We start from the raw sequence: 22,500 nt of genomic DNA, 5'->3' as shown, positions 1-22,500 counted from the left end.
GGTTAGTCCACCCCTGGGCTTGTTTTAAATTTACTGATCTGACCATTTTGACAAGATCTATGAAGATGAAAGAATTTTCTTATAGATTTTCACATCAATTGTGTGTTGTATGGGGTGATCAGTTGAAACATTTGAATGGTTGGCAAGAAAAAAAATGGATGCCTTTAATGTTAACGTCAGACTGCTCTGAAGGCTGGACACTGAATCGAACCTTGCGCTATCCCACCCAAAACAGAGAAATGAACTATTGAATAGATTCTCCAAGACATTTTACAAGCAGACTACTTCTGATATGCAGAGTTACACTCACCTGGTCAGAAGGTGTGTAATCATTCTGTTGCACAATTTCGATTTTATCTAGAAAACTGGGCAGACAAAAAAAAAAAAGTGAGCTTAGGACTTCACCTTTAACAAATGAAACAATGTTACAGATCCATTCAGCTGACTTTTTATCAACATCGAATACAAGCTATTAAAAACAATCACATAACTTTAAATGGATTCTAAAGGCTTAAATATTTGTTTAAAAAAATAACAAACATGCATATACTTACCTGCTGTGTGCACTGGTTTTGCAGAGCAGTCCGGATCCTCCACTTCTAGGGTCCCCCATTGGCAGTCCTGTTGGGTGCCCCCATAGCAAGCAGCTTGTGTGTGTCCATTCACACATGAAACCATGGCTTGGCCACACCCCCCGCTCTTCTCACTGGCTGTGATTGACAAATCCAATCAGCAGTCTGGAAGGGTGTTACCAAGTATGTATATTTCGACTATATATTATACATGAAGTCCATAGTTCCTTTATATATAGAATATCTTCTTTTTGCTGCCCTGACCTTACAGCTGGGGTATATAACCAGCTTGGGGAGTAGTTTGTATGCTCGGGGACACAAACATTTGGTTGTTTTGGTGACTTTTTTCAGCTTTATTACGGATATGCGGCTTTATCCATTTGGCGCACCTCTGCATCTCTGATTAAGGGATCCCTCCCTCTTGGATCCAATGCTCATGGTTCTTACCGGCTTTCTACAAATTTATTGATACCATCATTGGGTAAATGTAAAATATTGTTTGTTATAAATATTTTCTTTAGTATGTTGTATGAGTATTTTTTGGCCTTGTTTATATAAATTTTAGAATCAGGTTATATCTCCCTGAGGAAGCGGGCTATTATCCTGCGAAATACGTTGACGAAACAATCGAAGTACCAATTTGGAGCCAACATGTCAACTATGGTTCTTATGTTATCGAAGGTCATACCCTGTAATGTTATGTGTCCAACCGGTTTGCTATAAGAATGCCATTCTTTTTATGATTAGTGTTGGGATTGCTCAAATATCACTACCACAACCGTGGTTTTAACGGTCAATAAAGTTGTACTTTTTATACCCTTTGAGTATACATCCATTTTGTGGTATGGTGCCTCTTAAAGCCCCATTAGTTTTCCAGTTAGGGTTTTCATACTTTTCAGTGTCCTGCCAATAAGGGGTGTGGCACCATTACTGCCTACCAACAAGGGATTGAGACCTTTATTGTGGGACTCCCTCTACCCCTCCCCCCATTACTAATGTTTTATTTTTTTTTTAGTCACCTATCAAATGGATATCCTATATTTAAGAGAAAGTGCCCACTAGAAAGATTCCCCCCCCACTTTTTGTCCTGGTGATACAAGGACAAGCAATGATAGGGTGCAGGTGTCACCAAGACGGAGACCGCTATAAATACCTGAGAGATGCTAACCTTTCCTCACCCTACTAAAAAAAAATCTGCTGCAATTATAAGGTGCATTTACGGCATCCTCCAAGTCCTCGCTTTTATGCCTGAATGCCAGGCAGCTTTGAGGACCCAAGCGTCAACACTTCCTCTTCGAGTAGAAGCTTTCCATCTCCCTCTCACATTTCTACTGGTCCATAAATATAATAGAAACAAGCATAAGGCATGAAGAGTATGACAACTTTTGATGAGGCCTTGCCGGTTACAAGGGCCCCAAGGATTGGCTGTAAGTGCAGAGTTTAGAAGACTGCTACAGGTATGTACAGACACCTCACAGTTTCATCTCACTGTAGTTAGGGTTTGACGTTTTTTGGCCAATGGTTACAATTATTTCGAAATCACGGACTTAAATGTGCAGCTTAAAATGTTGACTTCATATGCAACATGCTTATTCCACATCAGTTACTCAAACGAATACAACATTAACAACAATTATACAATTAGCATTTCGAAGACAAAGTCGACACAGAAGCCTACACATTCTTCTCAGTTCATTTCCTTTAAAAATGGTTGTAAACCCTTCTATATACCCAGTGAGGTGACTGGCCTCAGGTGATACACAGAGATGAAACAAATCCTCCTACATAAGTTGACCTGTCTATCTGTGGTCTTCTCTTCTCTACATCTGTTCAGACTGCTGAATTTATAAAGCTTGCCCAAGTTGAAAGGAAAAAAAGAAAAAGGGGGGGTGGCTGGAATTACACACTGCAGAGCTCAGCGAGATCTCTGAGAGCCGGCTGGAGGGAAGGGAACACACAGCTCACAGGAAGAGAGCCGAGTCTGTCCATTTGCTGGAGATCCCTCCCCTGTCACCATTTTTTTCTGGGTGTCAGGAAAACTTGTCAGAAGTGATTCTGCTGACAGAGGAACGTGGCAGCAGACAGAAATAAGACTTTGTGCTCTTATTCTAGACTATAGAGGACTATGCTTTATCGAGACTATAGGAGGTCTATGCTTTGATTCATATTTCATTGCAACACAAAAAAAAAAACACAGAGCGCACTAGCCTAGTGCAGTGGTGGGCAACCTTTTTTTTTTTCAACTGAGCCAAATCTTGCCAAAACAACGATTGAAATTTATTTTGAGAGCCACATTTTTAAAACTGAAAATACATAGGATGGTACACTGTTTTTAGTTTCAATAAGTTTTTATAGTAATTCATCCCCCATATAGTAATTCATCCCCCATAGTAATTCATCCCCCATATAGTAATTCATCCCCCATATAGTAATTCATCCCCCCTATTAATTCATCCCCCCTATTAATTCATCCCCCCTATTAATTCATCCCTCATATAGTAGTAGTAAGTAAGTAAGTAGCAAGTAGTAAGCCAAGTCCCCCCTATGTCAATTCACTTACCTTTTCTCCGCGCGTTCCTCTCGCCGTGTTCCCACGCCGTTCTGGTCTTCAGGGCGGACTGTGAGAGGAACCTAGCTCCTCTCATGTTCGTCAAGCTGCCCCGCCTACACACATCCTGACAGCCAATCACTGGCTATCAGGATGTGAGTGGCAGCGAGACTGGCCAATCATTGCATTTGAGCGCGCTGCCCTGGCTGTTTTTTTTTTTGGATCACGCTGCAGAGTCCCTGCCGCCCGAGAGGAGGGAGGGGAGCGGGCGCCCGGCACACAAGAGCCGCATTAAAGCATGTAAAGAGCCGCGGCTTGCCGACCACTGGCCTAGTGCATTATCCTTAAAACGTGCTTTTATTGGTATAAAAGTGATGTGTTGTACTCAAAGGATGAGTAAATCAGAAGCTCATCAAATAAAAACAGCACCATCCAGTCCACAATGCATCACATCCCATAGAAGGATCCCTGGACCTCCAACAGGCCACACAGCCAGGCTCTGAGGAAGAGGCAAATCCTCGAAGAGCATTAGTCTGTTAGAGGTCCAAGGATCCTACTATGGAATGTGATGCATTGTGGACTGGATGGTGCTGTTTTATATGATGAGCTTCTGATTTACTCATCCGAGTACAATACTTATCACTTTTATACTAATGAAAGCGTTTTAAGCCCTTTGCGCCGGCTGGCCCTTTAAGGGTTTCAGGAGCCGGGGCGGGGTTTAGGGTCATGTGACCGCCCTGACACGCCGTCACATGATCGGGAAAGGTCCCGATCGAAAGAGGAGATCGAGACCTTTCCGTGAGTACCGGATATGCGTGCTGGGGGCGCTTTCTCAGCACATATGTTTTTTAATAGAACGCAAATATGCGGCCACTCGGCGTCTAGGCCCAGACGCCGGGAGGCCGCCCATTTGCGTTCGGCCAGCGTGAAGAGGTTAAGCACTAGGCTGGAGTACCCTCTGTTTGCTTTTTTGGTTACAGTGTTTGTGGAGTTCCCAGTACTTTGAGGGCAGCAAGACGAACAGTTATCCAAGAAAGCCAGGATGGAGATGTAGCCAGTAGAATTTTTGAGTTGACCCCCAAGCACAGGAGATTGTGTTTGTAAACCTCAGACATGAAATATGAATCAAAGACAAGCACTTAAGTAAACCCATCACATGCGTAGAATACATCAAGCCACTCCTACTGGATCCTCCTGCTCCACTCTCACTACTGTGCCCTTGAGCCAGAAGGTTGGTATAAGGAACCAATGAGCACTATGGGAGACCAAAGACATTGACACTTCTGGGGATGGTTTCTCAGTAGATTCTGAGGAACCTCTTCACAGAAAGAGTGGAGTTCATTGGCACTTGCAGCAGTAAAAGGCAAGTACTCCAGGTGAACATCCTACAAACTCATGACTTTACAAGTATATACGTATTTAAGAAGAAGCTCTGAGTTCCAGAAGCTTGTATTTATTCTACGTTAAATAGCAGATGACCTCAGCTGTATTGAACTATGCCACTAAAAACAAGTCATTTTTATAAAAATATTTTAAGCTAAATACTGGAAACAAAGTAGGCGCTCACTAAAAATACTCAATTTACAGGCAGATATCAGGCACCTATAATGCCACATTCACACTGCACTATCACCTGTGTTTGGGCCTAGAGAGGAGGGTGCACACGTGGGCCCCATACCTGAAGTTTCCTGAATTGGCGAGGAGCTAGATACTATGAAGGTATAATGTGACAAATTAGGGTGCTTGCTTTATAGACTGTGGGTTATTTTAGCCTGGCAACATTAAAACGTATACTTTAACATGTAAAGAACTCAACACGACAATTGATTAAATTGAAAACGTTTAAGTAATGTTCCTATTTAGAACATCTCGGTAAAATGCAACCCAACGCACCAGGAAAATAAAATTTTTTAGAATTTACGTTGGCCGGCTGTAAAGCACATTCCTCCCACAATGAGGCAGAGGGGCAAAGCTGGCTATAGACTAGGGGCCTCCAGCACACAGAGATAGTAAAGGAACACCTATAGAGGGGCTCTCCTGCAGACCCTCATCTCTGGCGCAGGACCACAGCGGCACAGGTTACTGAAGAAGAGCACCAGCCACAAAGGAGCGGAGCAGAGTACAGGGAGAAAAATCACTGATCGGTTATCTCAAGTTGGACTAGTTTGAGAGGATAATCTAACTTTCCCAGTGTTACATTACAAACGGCCCAGAAATAGCTGCCCGCGCCCTGGCCTCCAGCTCTGTTGCCATGACAATGGGGCCACATTACTATAAATAGATCGTCAGCACGAAACCTTGTGAGAGATCTCTGGAGCGGGGCCAGGCGGCAGAACAAAGATACATCATTTAAATGCTCCCCCCCCCCTTTTCCAAAACCCACAATACACTCTTTATACTCGTGTAAATGTGAGCAGCCTCCTCCCAATCAGTCATTAGCGGGCGACCAGAGCTCCAGCAGGCCACTGCAAAGTATTGTTTACAAGTTTGGAGTTTCAGGAAAAACACCAAAAAACCCTGAAAAGTAAAGCCAGTCGTGCACTATGCAAACTTCACTCAGTAGGTGGCCCTGAGCCGGTTGACAAAAGTCAAATCATTCCATTTTTGTCAAAGCAGCATGCTAGACCATTTCCAGCCAAACAGCACCAGCATCCGATCAGATGCAGCCACTGTCTGGGTATTTTGACAACCAGCAGACTTGGCTGTCAAAATACAATAGCCACAGCAAGAGATTTGTTCATCCATGCTGTATAGTGTGAATGGAGGAATCAGTCTATTGTCTTTCATTTACTATCAGGGCCTGACTGGCTTTAGCAAGGTACAGAAGAAAAGCAGCAGCAGAATTCCTGTTCATGTGCAGTCGCACACCAAACGGAAATGGAGAATACGCATACCTTGTAAAAATGTACCTACAGACTCCACAAGCTGGATCAAAAAAATCATACATGCTTCATATTTTTAGATTGTAAGCTCCAGGGATCAGGCCCTCCTAACCCTCTTGTATTGAAATGTATTGCCTCCCGTTATATTGTTAAGCGCTGAGCACACTGTTGGCGATATATAAACTAAGAATTAAAAAAAAAAAAAAATATATATATATATATATATATATATATATATATATATATATATATATACACACACACATATATACACACACACACACGGTTATGTTAAAAAAAATAGCAGTGTGTTGAAAAAAGTGAATAAAGCTCAAAATCCTTCTAAGAGCTTTTATTTCCATCCACACAAATGCATTGGGAACACAACACATTCTATTCCAAATCAAAACATGAAGAAAAATAGATCAATTTTTTTTAAGAGGAACACAAATTTGAAGAAAAGTGAATATTAGACGGTTCAAAAAAAATAGCAGTGTTTGTATTCTTCTTTACAAACTCAAACATTCACTATATAAACTGAGAAATGTTTGAAGATTTTGCTTTCCTTTGAATCACTGAATGAATATTTGGTTGTAGTCACACTGTTTCTGAGAACTGCTGTACATCTGTGTTGCATGGAGTCACCCAACTTCTGGCCCCTGTGATCAGGTATTCCAGCCCAGGATGATTGGACCACATTCCACAGTTCTTCTCTATTTCTTGGTTTTGCCTCAGAAACTGCATTTTTGATGTCACCCCACAAGTTTTCTATTGGATTAAGATCCGGGGATTGGGCTGGCCACTCCATAACGTCAATCTTGTTGGTCTGGAACCAAGATGTTGCACGTTTACTGGTGTGTTTGGGGTCGTTGTCTTGTTGGAACACTCATTTCAAGGGCATTTCCTCTTCAGCATAAGGCAGCATGACCTCTTCAAGTATTCTGATGTATTCAAACTGATCCATGATCCCTGGTATGCGATAAATAGGCCCAACACCGTAGTATGAGAAACATCCCCATATCATGATGCTTGCACCACCATGCTTCACTGTCTTCACAGTGTACTGTGGCTTGAATTCAGTGTTTGGGGGTCGTCTGACAAACTGTCTCCGGCCACTAGACCCAAAAAGAACAATCTTACTTTCATCAGTCCACAAAATGTTGCACCATTTCTCTTTAGGCCAGTCAATGTGCTCTTTGGCAAATTGTAACCTCTTCAGCACGTCTTTTTTTCAACAGTGGGACTTTGCGGGGGCTTCTTGCAGATAGCTTGGCTTCACATAGGCGTCTTCTAATTGTAACAGTACTCACAAGTAACTTTACACCTTTGATCTTCCTGGAGCTGATTGTTGGCTGAGTCCTTGCCATTTTGGCTATTCTTCTATCCATTCGAATGGTAGTTTTTCACTTTCTTCCACGTCTTTCAGGTTTTGGTTGCCATTTTAAAGCATTTGCGATCATTTTAGCTGAGCAGCCTATCATTTTCTGCACTTCTTTATATGTTTTCCCTTCTCCAATCAACTTTTTAATCAAGGTACGCTGTTCTTCTGAACAATGTCTGGAACGACCCATTTTCCTCAGAATTTCAGAGAGAAATGCACTGTAACCAGCATGTACAACATTTGCTGCCTTCCTTCCTTAAATAAGGGCAATAATTGCCACTTGTTTTTCAAAGAATGAATTACCTCACTAATAGAACTCCACACTGCTATTATTTTGAACATGCCCCTTTCAATTAGTGATTCAATTACACAGAATCAGCAGCATGCTTGTCATGACTGTTGGATTTCTATTACTCTACTACACCTGCTAGTAAATTATTTGCCATGTAGAAATATAATTTCTACCAAAAACAGTGATTGATCGTGTGCGTGCGTGCGTTTTTAGTGAAATCCATGCCTGGGAGACATCTATACTCCCTGCCACCAAAATGCATACAATAAACCAAAAGAGATAAAAGAAAAATCGAAATGATAGTTTCTGGCCACCTCATATATAGTTGCACGGTGGTGCTCTACAATGGATTTCAAGCTAAATGGCAGTAAAGAGCACCCAAGGCACATTGATAGGCAGCACTAATGAGGTGTCACGGATAGGCGACACTGATGATGGGTACTGAGACAGCACTGACTGGCGGCACTGCTGGGCACTGACTGGCACAACCGCTGGGCACTGACTGGTGGCACTGACGGGCACAGGTGGGTGGGCACAGGTGGGTGGCACAGGTGGGTGGAACTTGTGGGTGGCACTGCTGGGCACTGATCATCAGGGCACTGATGATCGGTGCCGATCCCCGCTCTAATAACTGCCGGTTCTCGGCAGTACTTTCCTCACGATCTGACAGCGTGAGGAAAGTGCAGCCGAGAACCGGCAATTGCATTTCCCGGTGATCAGCGTGTCATTGGACTGCTGATCGCTGTGATTGGCCTTTTATCACATCACGTGATCAGCTGTGTTCGAAGGACACCGCAATCACGGAGATCGCGCACAGGAGAGCGCGTTCTGGGAGGACGTCATATGACGCCCATCCAGAACTGGCCGGCCACAGTGTATATCATGGACACACATACATACATATATATATATATGATCTCCTAGATTGTAAGCTCGAAAGAGCAGGGCCCTCAATCCCCTCATGTTTTGCATTGTATTGGTATTGTTCTGTCACATGTTCTGTCCCGCTTTGTAATGTACAGCGCTGAGCGAACTATTGGCACTTTATAAATACTGTATAATAATATATATATATATATATATATATATATATATATATATATATATATATATATATATATATATATATATATATATATATATATATATATATATATATATAAAAATAAAAAAGACAGGGAGACCTAAAAGCCACATGAAATTAAAAAACAACCACAAATTCTGAATATGCTGCAAAAAACTGTCAGGCAGCTTGCCAGGGCATGAAGAACAGGCAAGTACATCAGATCTGTAACCGTTAAGATGCTGATGAGAAAAATCCGGTCAATTTATAATGCCCTTATTAAGTAGAGATAAACCGGACATCATGGCAGACAGTCCACCAGCGTGACTGCTGATGGGAGGCATGGCTGGTTTAAAAGAAACTCGTAGCAAGGGAAATATGTGGGCTGCCATTGCCCGGCACTCCTCCAGAAAATTTGCTGAAAGCAGAAGGTGCAGCATAGAACCAGAGGGCCATTTTTTGGCAAATAAAGTTAGTCATAAATTAAGTAAAAAAAAAACCCACACGCACACCCCAGCAATATTGTTTCATTGTAGGGAAGAGATTTATGTGCACCACTGAGCCGAGATTAGTTGTAGTAAACTTTGCGCATTTTAGAGATCGTTCCAAAGAGTTTTCATTATGCTGGACAATCCTGCATAAAACATTGGCGAATCCCACTCCCTAGCTGATGAGGTACAGTTTGCAGGAGCGAGCCCAGATGTGTGCCCCCAAAGCAAGCAGCTTGCTATGGGGCACTCGAGGAGAGTGACAGCAACAGAGATAATGGTCTGCTTTGTGCGATACCGTATTTTTCGCTCCATAAGACGCACTCCCCCCCCCCCCCCCAAAAAAAAATGGGGGAAAATGTCTGTGCGTCTTATGGAGTGAATATGGAGCGGCCAGACCGGTATTCCCGCCAAATACCCGCTGTGTCGGCAGTCTCTGGTCATGCCCTGTACCGCGTCCGCAGTCTCTGGTCATGCCCTGTACCGCGTCCGCAGTCTCTGGTCATGCCCTGTACCGCGTCCGCAGTCTCTGGTCATGCCCTGTACCGCGTCCGCAGTCTCTGGTCATGCCCTGTACCGCGTCCGCAGTCTCTGGTCATGCCCTGTACCGTGTCCGCAGTCTCTGGTCATCCCCTGTACCGTGTCCGCAGTCTCTGGTCATTTCCTGTACTATGTCTGCAGTCCACTGGTTCAGAATATTTTTTTTCTTGTTTTCCTCCTCTAAAATCTAGGTATGTCTTATGGAGCGAGAAATACGGTATGTAAAAACCTCTATGTTAATTAAAAATGTGACTTTACAATCACTTTAAATACCAGAGAATTAAAAGTTTTCACCAATAAAAAAGAAAAAAAATACCAGGAAACAGCACAGAACTTTAAATATTTTCCTGTATGAGGTACATGAATAACTTGTATGATAATCTTCTATATGGGGCAAAAACAGTAAATTAAAAACCTTGTCTATGTGTATGAGGTGGAAAACCGTAATGCCAAGACATAAAATCACCATTTTTATATTTGTATGCTATATCGACAGAGGTGAAGGGGGATTCTGATGAAGTTACATGGAATGATGAAGTGTTAAAACCCCTGTAAAGTTTTTATTGCAGTCTGTGTCCACTCTGGAGAAATTTCCTCTACTGGTGAGAAGTTGAGGCGAGACTTCTAATTTTACAGTTGTCATCAAACCCTAGAGAGAAAAATCTCCCCAGGAGGCAGCTGTGTAGATGGTGGCTATCAGAGATGGGATTTCCCCTAGCACCTTATAGTATCTTTATCCTTTAAGCCACGGGTGTCAAACTGTCAGCCCTCCAGCTGTTGCCAAACTACAAGTCCCATGAGGCATTGCAAGATCGATAGTTATAAGCAAGACTCCCACAGGCAGAGGCATGATGGGTCTTGTAGTTTCACAACAGCTGGAGGGCTGCCAGTTTGACACCCCTGCTTTAAGCTGAGAAGGAACTGGAAATAACACATCACCGCTGTACCTGATAAAAATGAGCTACATAACCCTCAGGCTGCAAGCTGGTCATGACAGAGGAGGCAATGGCACAATGTGCCCCTCCAGCTCCTGAGGGACCACCAGTTCTATATTGCCTCCTCATCTGCTACGTAGGAGTTATTTCTCCCTCTGCAGCAACCATCGGTGGCCGCATTCCACACGCATGGAAGCAGGCCACGTCCGCAAGAAGTCTTCCTCGGGATCCTGCAGTACAAGACGACATCTGACATGAAAGTCATTTCCCTTCAGCATGAAAAGCAGAACCTAGTCATGTGCAGCAAGCGCTGGATCCACCCTTTCATGCACCCTCCTCCGTGAGCAAGGGCCACCCCTCTCCACCCCCCCCCCCCCCCTTCTTCTGCTGCAGCCAGGCTAAAAATAGCTCTGCTGCTCCCAGTTTACACAAGCAGTTTGAAAGGAGGGGCCCCGCTGGCCCTGGATGGGAAGCGAGTATTAGCCTGTCTTATACAATCTAGGAACACTCTGCACTGCTCCAGAGGCTCTCCTGTCCCACAGACACCAGAGCTCTGAGCATTGGAAAAGATGCCGCTGCAAAGGCAGAGAGGCCTTGTAACTATATGGAACTATACGCCATGAAGGACTTCCTTTACTATACAATGTTAGACTCTTAGGGCTCGTTCACACTAGGCTGTTTTGCCAACGCTTGCCAAACGCCCCTATAGCGTTTGGCAAGCGTTGGTCCGGTGTTTGCGGAGCGTTTTTAACGCTCGGCAAACGCTCCGCAAACGCCGCATGCGCGGTTAATAACGCCCCACAAACGCCTAGAATGCATTTGAGTGGTGTTACCGCTCCGCAAACGCCCCGCAACCGCGTCGCAACCGCACCGCAAACGCCGGCCGGGCGTTTGCGGAGCGGCACCATAGACGAGAATAGGAGGCTTCAAAGCCTCCTGACTCGACCAGAGGCGTCCGTTTTGCCGCGACGCAAAAGCGACGCGACGCAAACGCTCCTGTTAGAACAGCACCATGTGCTGTAATGTGCAGAGTTGGCAGAGGCGTTTGGGAAGCGGTAAAAACGCTTCCCAAACGCCTCTCTGCCGCCTGCACACAAGGCTAGTGTGAACGTAGCCTTATTGTGACACGCATTGATACACACTTTTCAGGAGGTCTTCTTCCTGTGCAAAAATACTACATCTAATGGTCAGTAAAGTGCTCCTGTAAACAAGAGACATGTAATCCTGGGCAAAGGTTAGCCCTTCCACCTGGCTGTACTAAGGTCGTTGGTTCGAATCCCAACCACGGCACCACCTGGCTGGAGTTTGCATGTTCTCCATGTGCCTGCGTGGGTTTCCTCCGGGTGCTCAGATTTCCTCCCACACTCCAAAGACATGCTGGTAGGTTTGCTGGCCCCGGTCTAAATTGGCCCTAGTATGTGTATGTATGAATGTGAGTTAGGGACCTTAGATTGTACACCCCTTGAGGGTTAGGGACTGATGCGAATGTACAATATATATGTAAAGCGCTGCGTAAAGTGACGGCGCTATAAAAGTACCTGAAATAATAATAAATAAAAAATAATCCAGCACATCTGTAAAATTCTTCCATTCCTCTCGCTCAGATGTATTCACTTACACATGTACATGTATGAAGATGTAAATGGCTGACTATGAACAAATCTCCCAGATCTTTTTTTCCTATGTGCATTGGCCTCCACTGTTGTGTTCAGATTTGTAAAATATTATACAATTTACAGATCTAATGCTGCATTGTTTACAATCGAGTGATTGAGCCCTTATCTTCCAAACACACAGCCGACCTCCTGTCCACAATTTGGTTGGCTCCTATGGCAGGTAAATTGATACAGCAATTTGCAGTGCAACAAGGGTACGTAAATGGCCCCGGTGATCCTGTGTGTGAGAGAGTTTTGGGGAGGGGTTGTCAACTGAGCGCATGAATGGACAAAAATGACAGATTCCCTTTAAGTTCCCGGTCACATCGGGTGCAATTTGGCATGTGGTTTGCATGCCAGGCGACTTACAATTGTCCATACATTGTCCGCTATTACAGCAGTCATATCGGTGCGGTTCCGACTTGGTTGCAACCACACCGATTTCTAAAGCAGTGCATGGACTACATTTGTTGCGATTTGCATAGACATCTGTGTCCGATGTCTTGCAAATCGCAACGAAAATCAGCAGGTCACCCAATTTTGAAATCGTGCGTCTTCATTTTAAGTCGCACAATTTCAAAATCTGCTTTGATGTGACCCGGGGTGTAAAAAGAAACTGTTCTGGTGAGAACCACGGAGACTGGTGTTACCAAAATCTGCTTCTGAAAAGGCCAAGTACCTGGCTGTCAGGATCTCTCTACCTGGTGCAGTCAGCACTGGCTGACTCTATGGGGGAGAGTTCCTAAAAACTGGAGCGCACAGAATCTGGTGCAGCTGTGTATGGCAGCCAATCAGCTTCTAACGTCAGCTTGTTCAGTGAAGCGATGACAATAAAACCTGGAAGATGACCTGAATTTTATGCAGAGTTGCACCAGATTTTGAACTCACTAGTTTTAGTAAATAAACCCCTCTATTTGTTTCCTTGGCTTTGTGGACAATATTATTAATACCTACTCATCACAAATAAAATCAAAAACACACCTTAACTATTGTGTTACCCAATAACAACATACTATACAACACAAGTACTGAAAATACATCTACACTCAGATCTTACAATAGAGACTTGCCAAAAAGCTGTTCAGAGACGGACGAAAATGTAATCAATGGGTGGTCATCCCTGTTCTACAGAAGGCAGTCGCTGGCAATCTGGAAAACTGGTGATCAGCAGCTGCAGCCATGGATCAGTGTCAGTAGGGTACCTCCATCTACCTTTTTTGTGTGGATGGAGGAATCTGTCCTAGCAGTATGTAGGTCACAGGCCTTTCCTCAACCCTCCCAAATTTGTCAGTTAGGCCTGGCATGAAGCATTTGATGATTTGTCCATGGACAATTTGAACCAATTGCCTTTGGAGTGTGAATGAACTTTGAATACCCAGAGGAAATATGCAAACTCCATGCGTAGTGTGCCCACAGTGGACATACCCACAAGGCAGAAGACTACTCACTATGCCACTGTGCTGTCCTAAAAAAAAAATTTCTCGGGGAAATGTATTTCACGCCTTCTAATACTCTATTACTCCATTTTTTCATCAATTCTAACATTCAAATATTTTATTATTACCAGTTAAAAAAAACAAAAAACAAAAAAGGGGGTCTTGAAATGCATCAAAATTTTTATTCATTTAAATGCCCACTCTGATTTGAGAATGTCTGCATCTAAATTGGGCACACAAGGGTTTGTACTTTTCTTTTTAATTTACACATGGGTCAAATCTGTTTTGCATTGACTGAGTGATCAGATTTAAATGTGGGTGGGCACCCTGAAAGTCCAACTTTAGCCAAAACTTTTTTTTTTGCCAAGCAGTGCGATGTCCAAAGAAGATATCTCCTTAGAAGTCCTCCATTACAGAAATGTAAGCCCTGAATAAAGGCGGTACAAGAGGGTGCCACCATCAGGGAAGTGTTAGCTGGTTTATTACATTATTGATTTTCATGAAGATGCAATGATTATACACATCCAGGGGCAGCACTGTGGCTAAATGGTTAGCAATTCCACCTGGCAGTACTTGGGTCAGTGGTTTGAATCCCAACCACGGCACCACCTGCCTGGAGTTTGCATGTTCTCCCTGTGCGGGTTTCCTCTGGGTACTCCGGTTTCCTCTCACACTCCAAAGACATGCTGGTAGGTGAATTGGCTCCTGTCTAACTTGTCCCTAGTATGTGTATGTATGAATGTAAGTTAGGGACCTTAGATTGTACGCCCCTTGATGGTTAGGGCCTGAATGTAGAGTGAGAGTGTGTGAGTGTGTGTGAGTGTGTGAGTGTGTGTGAGTGTGTGAGTGTGTGAGTGTGTGTGAGTGTGTGAGTGTGTGTGAGTGTGTGAGTGTGTGAGTGTGTGTGAGTGTGTGTGAGTGTGTGTGAGTGTGTGTGAGTGTGTGTGAGTGTGAGTGTTTGAGTGTTTGAGTGTGTGTGTGTGTGTGTGTGTGTGTGTGTGTAGCTCTGCGTAAATTGACGGCGCTATACAAGTGCCTGAAATAAATACATGGGCATGTTTCTTTGACAATTGTAAAGGTTAGATTTCCCTTTGTATTCTGTTGTATCTTCAGAAAAGGAAACATCAGCGATATAAAGCTTACAAAAAAGGTTTTAACTCTTTGCAAAGTTTATACAAAAAACACCCCCTCCAAAAAAAGTGTTGACTGGAGTGCAGCTTTAATCCATGGCATTTTAGTGATGCTCCTGGGCTCCTATACGCCTCGCTCTTTGCATGATCTACAGTCATTCCAAACTCAGACAAGTTCTTGTAATTACAAAATGTCCAAGCGTTTTATTCTGATCATATCTAAGTATGTGCAGGCAGTTCTCTCAGGATTTCAATTTTTTAATTATTTTTTTTAATTTTTTTACATAATTGGTCACTGATGGGAAAAGGTATTTAGTAGTTTATATTTACTAAAATTACTGCATTTCCATGTTGTGTGTACTGTGGGAGACCAGACAGAGTGAATGCAGGGTCAGTGGTTTAGTAACACTTTAACCCCCTTGACTTCTTTTTTTTGGGGTATGATAAAGGAGAAGGTGTACTCAATGAGATCACAGATATGAATTGCCTGAAGGAACACATCATGAACAAATGTGCTCAAATTGATGAAAATATGGAGTTACTGTATCAGGTTCATGTGAATCTTGCAAAGTGCATGGAACGTCGCATCGCAAAATTTGAGGAAATCACATTGAAGACATTATTAATATGCCAATGAATAAAATGTTGGAAAATGTATTGAAAACATGCATTTTGCCGATATGTCCAGACTTTAGGGACACCCTGTACACACATAAAACTGGCTATATACCAGCAGAATTCTTCAAATGTTTTCATTTCCAAATAATTCATTTGATTGTTTGTTAGTGGGGTCAAAACGGACTTTGAATGCTCTGGTCCCTGTGGTCAAAAATGAAAAGAAGAGGATGAAAAATTCGGACTGTGAATGTTATTGTCGGTTAGGAAAAATTGTACATATTGTAATAAAACCTGTGCAATGCGTCAGGTATTTCATTCAAATAGGAGGCCTGCATTAAATTTTAAGGTCTTTTCAGTTCAGCCAGGCTGAACTGCTGTAATACTCAGTGGCTGAATATCTCCTTGCCATGGGAACTCTGCCATACTGAAGTCTCTATCTGCTCAACCCAGCTCTGATGAAGAAGGGAGCACCCTTCAAAACACGTTAGCCTTCATCCCCCCCACTTTTGGATTTTCCTGTAACCCTGTGTGGATTATGGTTACTTATGCCTGTTATACCATCGCTTTGTGAGTATATTTCCTTAGTAATAAAATTAGTCACTATTTATTGAGGTAATGCGCAAGGTTTGTGCGCTCTCTTTCATCTTCTTCTACAGTTTTATCAAGCTTCCCCAGCTTCATGATAGAGCTGCAAAACCTCTGATCACCAGCGGATGAACACGCTGCTTGTTACGAACGCCCGTTTGATCTGAGTGTTTGAGCGCAGGAGATAATGGATCTTTCGTACTCATTGTTTGATCGATGTGCCATTTATTCTGTCATTTGTGAGAACAGGCCTACCTCGGTTTATGAATTTAATTCGTTCTGCGGGGCTTCTCGTATTGAGAAAACATTGTAAACCAAAACGCGGTCTTTCATAGGAATGCATTGAAAACCAATTAATTTGTTCTGGAGGTCAGAAAAAAGTAAAAAAAAAAGTAAAAAAAAAAAAAAAAAAAAAGTTTTATCTGTTCAAAACGCTTTATAAAGTGCACTTTAAAGGCATAAAAAATTAAATTTGTAATTGCATTGAAAACCAATACGTTCCGGAGGTAAAAAAAAAAAAAAAAAAAGTCTTCTGTTCAAAACTTTCTAAAGTGCACTTTAAAGGTATAGTACGGTACAGGATTTGAAGAAAAAAAAAAAAAAAAAAAAAAAAAAGGTAAATGCACTGAAAACCAATTAATGAGTTCGAATTGCGAAAAAAATAATTCGAAAACTGAGGCATTTTTATTGGCTTTTCATTTGTAAACCAAAAAATTACATTAACTGAGGCGGTTTTTTAACCGAGGCGTTCGTAAACCGAGGTACGCCTGTATGCTTTTTTTTTTATATATGAATAAAGGAACAGCTGAGGTAACGTGCTAGGCTGGTACGCCCTCTGATCCTTGTGTTTTGCAGAGGGACTCCTACCTCAAATGATGTCATCACACTTGTAGCCCATCGATTACTTCCTCTAGCCCTATAGGTGAAATATGCCTTTAAACAGATCTTTAGACATGACATTAAAAAAGGGACACTGGTTTTGTATAAAGAGCTGCTTTAAAGCAGAATTCCACCCAAAAGGGGAAGTTCCGCTTTAAAAGACTGGTCCCCCACTCCTCATTAAGGATAGGCACCTTTGGGGAGCGGGTACCCAAAATTGACAGGTACCCGCTCCCCCTTCCTCTGCTATCGCATAGGCGATCGGAAGCAGAAGTTGTCCTTCCCTGTAGTCTTTCTGGGACACGTGACAGATCCCAGAAGACTATGGGGCCATTCAGGAAGTGCAGCGCTACTTGCACATGGACAGTGGGCACCCGGCTGTGAAGCCGCAAGCTGTCACAGCCGGGTGCCCACACTGAAGATGCCGGCGCCTGGAATACAGGACAGCCAGTGAAACGGGCTGCGGCAGGGGAACCGCGGAATCGTGGGACAGGTGAATGGCTGTTTTAAAAAAAAAAAGGTCAGCAGCTACAGTTTTTGTAGCTGCTGACATTTTTTTACAGTGAGAGTGGAACTCTGCTTTAACTTTCCCTATAAGCCAACAGCTAGAATCTGGTTGCAATGGACAACAAACTTTGCCTTCCTAATAGCCCAGCCACACTGTGCTGGGTCAGGTCTATGGAATTATTTAATGTGCAATAACCTTGAGAATGAGTACATAGGGGTTAAATCTTGCCGGTGTCAGGGAATCCTATATGCTGTATACACAGGATTCTATCTGGCCCTTCACAAAGCTCTCAGGCTGCAGGGGCCCTGTTATGACGAAGAAGCAGAAGCCAATAGGAGCTCAGCCTGTTAGCAATCATCTGTCATGACATCACACGAGGCAGCCCAGTACAAAATCCACCCAAATACCAAGTGCAGACACTGGAAGCCAGCAGCATTACACAAGCCTGCACGGCTCACAAACACAAGTCCCATAATCAGGCAGGGGCAGTAGAGATGGTTTTGTAAAAGGAGATTGCAGCTTCATAATAGAACAGTCCTACAGCCACAAGCATTTATTTTTAATACAAAAAAAGAAACATTACATAGTCTGGCAGAAAAAAAAAAAAAAAAAGACAAAAAAGTCCATCCAGTTCAACCATAGCAAAAAAAAAAAAGTTATAATCCTATACCCTCAGTTGATCCAGAGGAAGGCAAAAAAACTAGCAAAGAATGATCCAATTTGCTCCTGCAGGGAAAGAAATTCCTTCCTGATCCCCCGAGAGGCAAATCGGATATTCCCTGGATCAACCTTACCTATAAATGTTAGTATCCTGTTATATTCTGTGTATCTAGGAAACAATCCAGGACTTTGACGCAATCCACTGAGCTGGCCAGAACCAACTCTTGGAGTCTATTCCACATTTTCACAGCTCTTACTGTGAAGAAACCTGTTTAGAAGTCTATTACAAGTCACATGGATGTCCATTCTCAGTACACAGGTGGTGGTGGCTGGAATTTCTGGATATACACATGTAGCATGACTGTAAATTAACAATTGCCTTTTGCCTCGTTTTTCTGCAATGAGCTGTGAATAATCATGGCACAATGAACAAGGCCAGAGCCAAAGAGGACCCAACGTATACGTATGCAGCTTTACAGAGGTACGTGCAAACAAAAATGAAATAAAATATGCATTACATCTCTGCAATACATGCCTGTTTTTTCATGTTTTAGTTTTTTAACCACTTGCCCTCTTGAGGATTTCACCCCCCTTCCTGACCAGGCCATTTTATTTAATTACGGCGCTGCGTTGCTTTAACTGACAATTGCGCGGTCATGCAACTCTGCACCCAAATGAAATGTCTCTTTTTTCCCCCACGAATAGAGGTTTCTTTTGGTAGTACTTGAATATCTTTTTTTTTATAGTGCAAAAAACCGCAGACCGACAATTTTAAGAAAGAAAAAAAACTATATTTTTGACTTTTTGCTATTAAAACGTGTCCAATAAAAAAATGTTATTAAAAAATCTAATTTCATCATAAATTTACATCAAAATGTATCATGCTATGTCTTTTCTAGAAAAAAAATCCCAATACATGTAAATGAATTGGTTTGTGTGAAAGTTATAGTGTTTACAAATGGTGGTATATATACTGGGATTTTTTTTTCATTCATTTTTACTAGTAATGGCGGTGATCAGCGACTTATAGCGGGACTGCAGCGGACATTCTGACACTGGGGGAAACTTGGTGTCACCGACATCCCCAGTGACACCAATACAATGATCAGTGCTAAAAACAAACAAAAAAAAAACCTGACACTGTACTAATGGCACAGGGCAGGAAGGGGTTAACATGAGGGGCGATCAAAGGGTTAACAATGTGCTGGGAGTGTTTTACTAGGGGGCGGGATGTGTGTGATTCACTGTAATCACACTGATGTGGATGGCTGTGCACAGTCATCCACAGCAGAGTGCCCAAGCTGACAGGGAGGAGGACTGTTCGTAAACAAACCAGTCCTCCTTCCCGTCAGAGATCCTCGGAAATCACCGGGCGCTGGCGAGTAATTACCGGCCGGGGCCCGGTGATTGACAGCCGTGGCCGCAAATGGCGGTGCAGGTAGGGCACGTGCTCCCACTACCCAGAAATGCAAAATCAAATATATATAAAATTAAAAATACTTTATGTACTAAACAAAATGTATTGCCCTGCTAGAAATCCAGTGAACTCTCTCTGTACTGCACTGAAAACCCAACAATAAAATCAAAAAAGTGTTACCTGCCCAAATCTCCTCTATGGACTACAGAAAGTGCCCTCCCACTATGTTAGGGAGATAAGGACAGGGGTAGGTGTTTTATAGTCCAGCAGTCTAGAGATGGCCAGGGATGACAACACTTTTGCACAGAAGTTTTTTTTTTTCTCCTACATACTGGAAAGGACATACACCAGACACCAAGAAATATTTTTTACCTGTGTACCTGTACAAAATCTGTCAAGGGAAAGGTCAGTTCATATTGTGAACCACCTCCTGAAAATGTGAGTCGCCTGGCTTCTATACTGAGGCTGCTATACACAGCTCAAATTTTAGTCGATTCCTGCTGAATCATTTGAAACTGGAATTGTGGGTGGCCCCTTCAGCCCCACCTGGCAGAACAAAATGTGATGTGTCAGTATCACAATACAATAGCTGGCAGGGGAGATTGCTTCATCCACACTGTTCAGCATAGAGAAACCGATGCTTGTATGACTAACTTTAGAAGAGCCATGCAGCTACTGAGGTCAGAGTGGTGCCAGAACTCTTGATCTGCCAAATTTTTAACGGAGAGGGGGTTTCCCCACACAAAAAGCCAGGCGGCCAACAAGGCCGCCCAGCGGCCAGCGTGACCGCCCGGCGGCCAGCGTGACCGCCCGGCGGCCAGCGTGACCGCCCGGCGGCCAGCGTGACCGCCCGGCGGCCAGCATTTCTTAAACAGCTCTTGACAGTTTACCTTTAAAATAATTGAGATTAAGACCACGCTATATCTGTGCCGTTCCCTCACCACCACATGGGCATCACAGACAAAGCATAGAATAAAAAGCTCTGGTTGATTTATGGGAACATAACTAGTTTTAATTCCAGACTGAGAGCTCCTCAGCTAGGAGGCATCACAGAAACCATTTGTGTTTTCCTGAGATCACATCTGGATCAGTATAGGTATGAACAGTGCTTAGGAGAGCACTTCAGGTCACCGGACCACCTATACATGCAGTTTTCTAACAACCGGAATTAACTAAACCTATTCTTGAACTTCAATAAGCTCTAATTGTACAGCAATTGGGGGGGGGGGGGGGTTGATAGAAGGACAAGCTATGGCTGCCGTCACAAGTGGGACTCTCGAAATATGTCAGTTATTCATGCGGAGGCTGTGCGGCAGCAATTGCCGGGACACCAGCACCCTGGAAACAATACACGCTATTGTCCTTTTTACTTGTGTTACCTCCTACCACAGCCCCCTGCTTCATTTATGCTGCCATATGCTGAAAGAGCCACTTGTTAGCCTTACTTGCACTGCACACAGCCGAAAATTAAAAGAAACACTTTATGGAGCTTTCAGAAAGTTTTCAGGAAGAAAAAAACTTTTCAAAAAAAGATAAAGTCTGTAAATGCTAGCTGTCTCACCTGCAAAAACATCTACTTTTTTCTCCTCACCAAGGGAGGTGAAACTACCACAGGAAGACTATGGGGTACATTTCAATAAAGACAATTAATTTTGGTCATCTGCAACTAGAATTATGTAAGGTGGCATCCTACATAGCAATCCTGGGTGTTGTATCATAAGACATATCAATTTATTTTAATTTCTAAAAGGGCCAGTTTACACTGACATGACAACATTTTGAAGCAGTGCTGACATGTAGCATACTCAACATATAATGTCTATGGTACGAGCTAGAGGAGCTAAAATACATACTAAGGCAATGAACTTGAAAAGGTCTTCTCTGCAGTGACCATAAAATGCCTGCCCATATACCCATCACTGCACAACAAGAGATGTGGACTGAAAACGTGAATACAGCTCATAGCTTTGGCGCTATATAAAAACTCGATGTAATAATAAAAGCCAAACCAAGCGTAATGTAAAGAGGAGGGACACTCACTACTGTGCGCAGTCGATAAGCTGGTACTCATTCGATCTCTCGTAGCAGGCCTTCACACCTTCATCTTGCCAGAGTGCTTTTGTATGTTCATAGAACTCCTGGAAAAAGAGCAAACAGACCGCTAGTTAACACTTTGCAAAGACATCTGGAGCTTTGACGTTCACCTGCAACCAAATGTGAAGAATTTCGCGTTAAAACTGACTTAAAGTGGAACTTCACCCATGAAATGAAGTCTACTCCTCTCCATCTTCCCCCACTCTGCTACAGAAATAGGTTTTTCTTTTTTTTCCTAGAGGTTTCGGCCTACCGTCCATCCACCCAACAGGGCAGAGATAAGTACTTGTATCTGACCCATTAAAAGTGTTAAAGAACTCTCAAAGTACTCAAAACTCAAAAAGTACATAATACTGCGAAACTCAACACTTATGTTTTCTGTGTTTTTTTTTTTTGTTTTTTTTTTTAATTTAAGCCTCTTCTGGCTTTGCATTAGTCCTCTCTTAATAGATCTCCTGCTCTGTGCAGAGATGTCCCTATCAGAACCCATCTGGTCCGTCCTAAAAGAGTTGACTGGGAAGAACAGGAATTCGAGTCCCCGGACTATTGGAGCGACTGTGGGGCTTCTGGCAACTCAGCAACCCTGGAGGTAAGTAGGGCAGGTATGCACTGTTGGTTCACCCTTACATTTTTTCTGTAAAATGTGAAGCAACACTTTAAAGTCAGGATCAGGACAGTGGCCGTAGAGCCTGCACTTTCAAAAACAAATGTCAAAAAATGCAGCTCTTATTTCTACACTGACAGGCTTCCTTTAAATGTAGTACAACAATGTTAATTACAATATCCTTTGCAATCAATATCAACTCTAAAAACAAAC

At 43.0% G+C, this 22,500-nt stretch overlaps 1 protein-coding gene across 4 annotated transcripts in view; it reads right to left on the bottom strand.

Annotated features, from left to right (window-relative positions):
* GNAS (GNAS complex locus) overlaps positions 1 to 22,500 on the bottom strand; it is a 194,491-nt gene that overhangs the window by 14,010 nt on the left and 157,981 nt on the right. For all 4 annotated transcript variants that reach the window (XM_089658639.1, XM_089658640.1, XM_089658641.1 and 1 more), the window contains 2 exons: positions 21,630 to 21,727; positions 311 to 365 (listed from right to left, as the gene is read on the bottom strand). In XM_089658639.1, the coding sequence (XP_089514765.1) occupies positions 311 to 365; positions 21,630 to 21,727 (153 nt within the window). The remainder of the gene's footprint in view (positions 1 to 310; positions 366 to 21,629; positions 21,728 to 22,500) is intronic.

This window comes from Staurois parvus, unplaced genomic scaffold (genome assembly GCF_062004578.1).
Source record: "Staurois parvus isolate SC_StPar_1 unplaced genomic scaffold, SC_StPar_1.0 ptg001087l, whole genome shotgun sequence".
Taxonomy (NCBI): Eukaryota; Metazoa; Chordata; class Amphibia; order Anura; family Ranidae; genus Staurois; species Staurois parvus.
The sequence above is the reverse complement of the archived record's forward strand: the minus strand, read 5'-3'. Positions and strand labels throughout refer to the sequence as shown.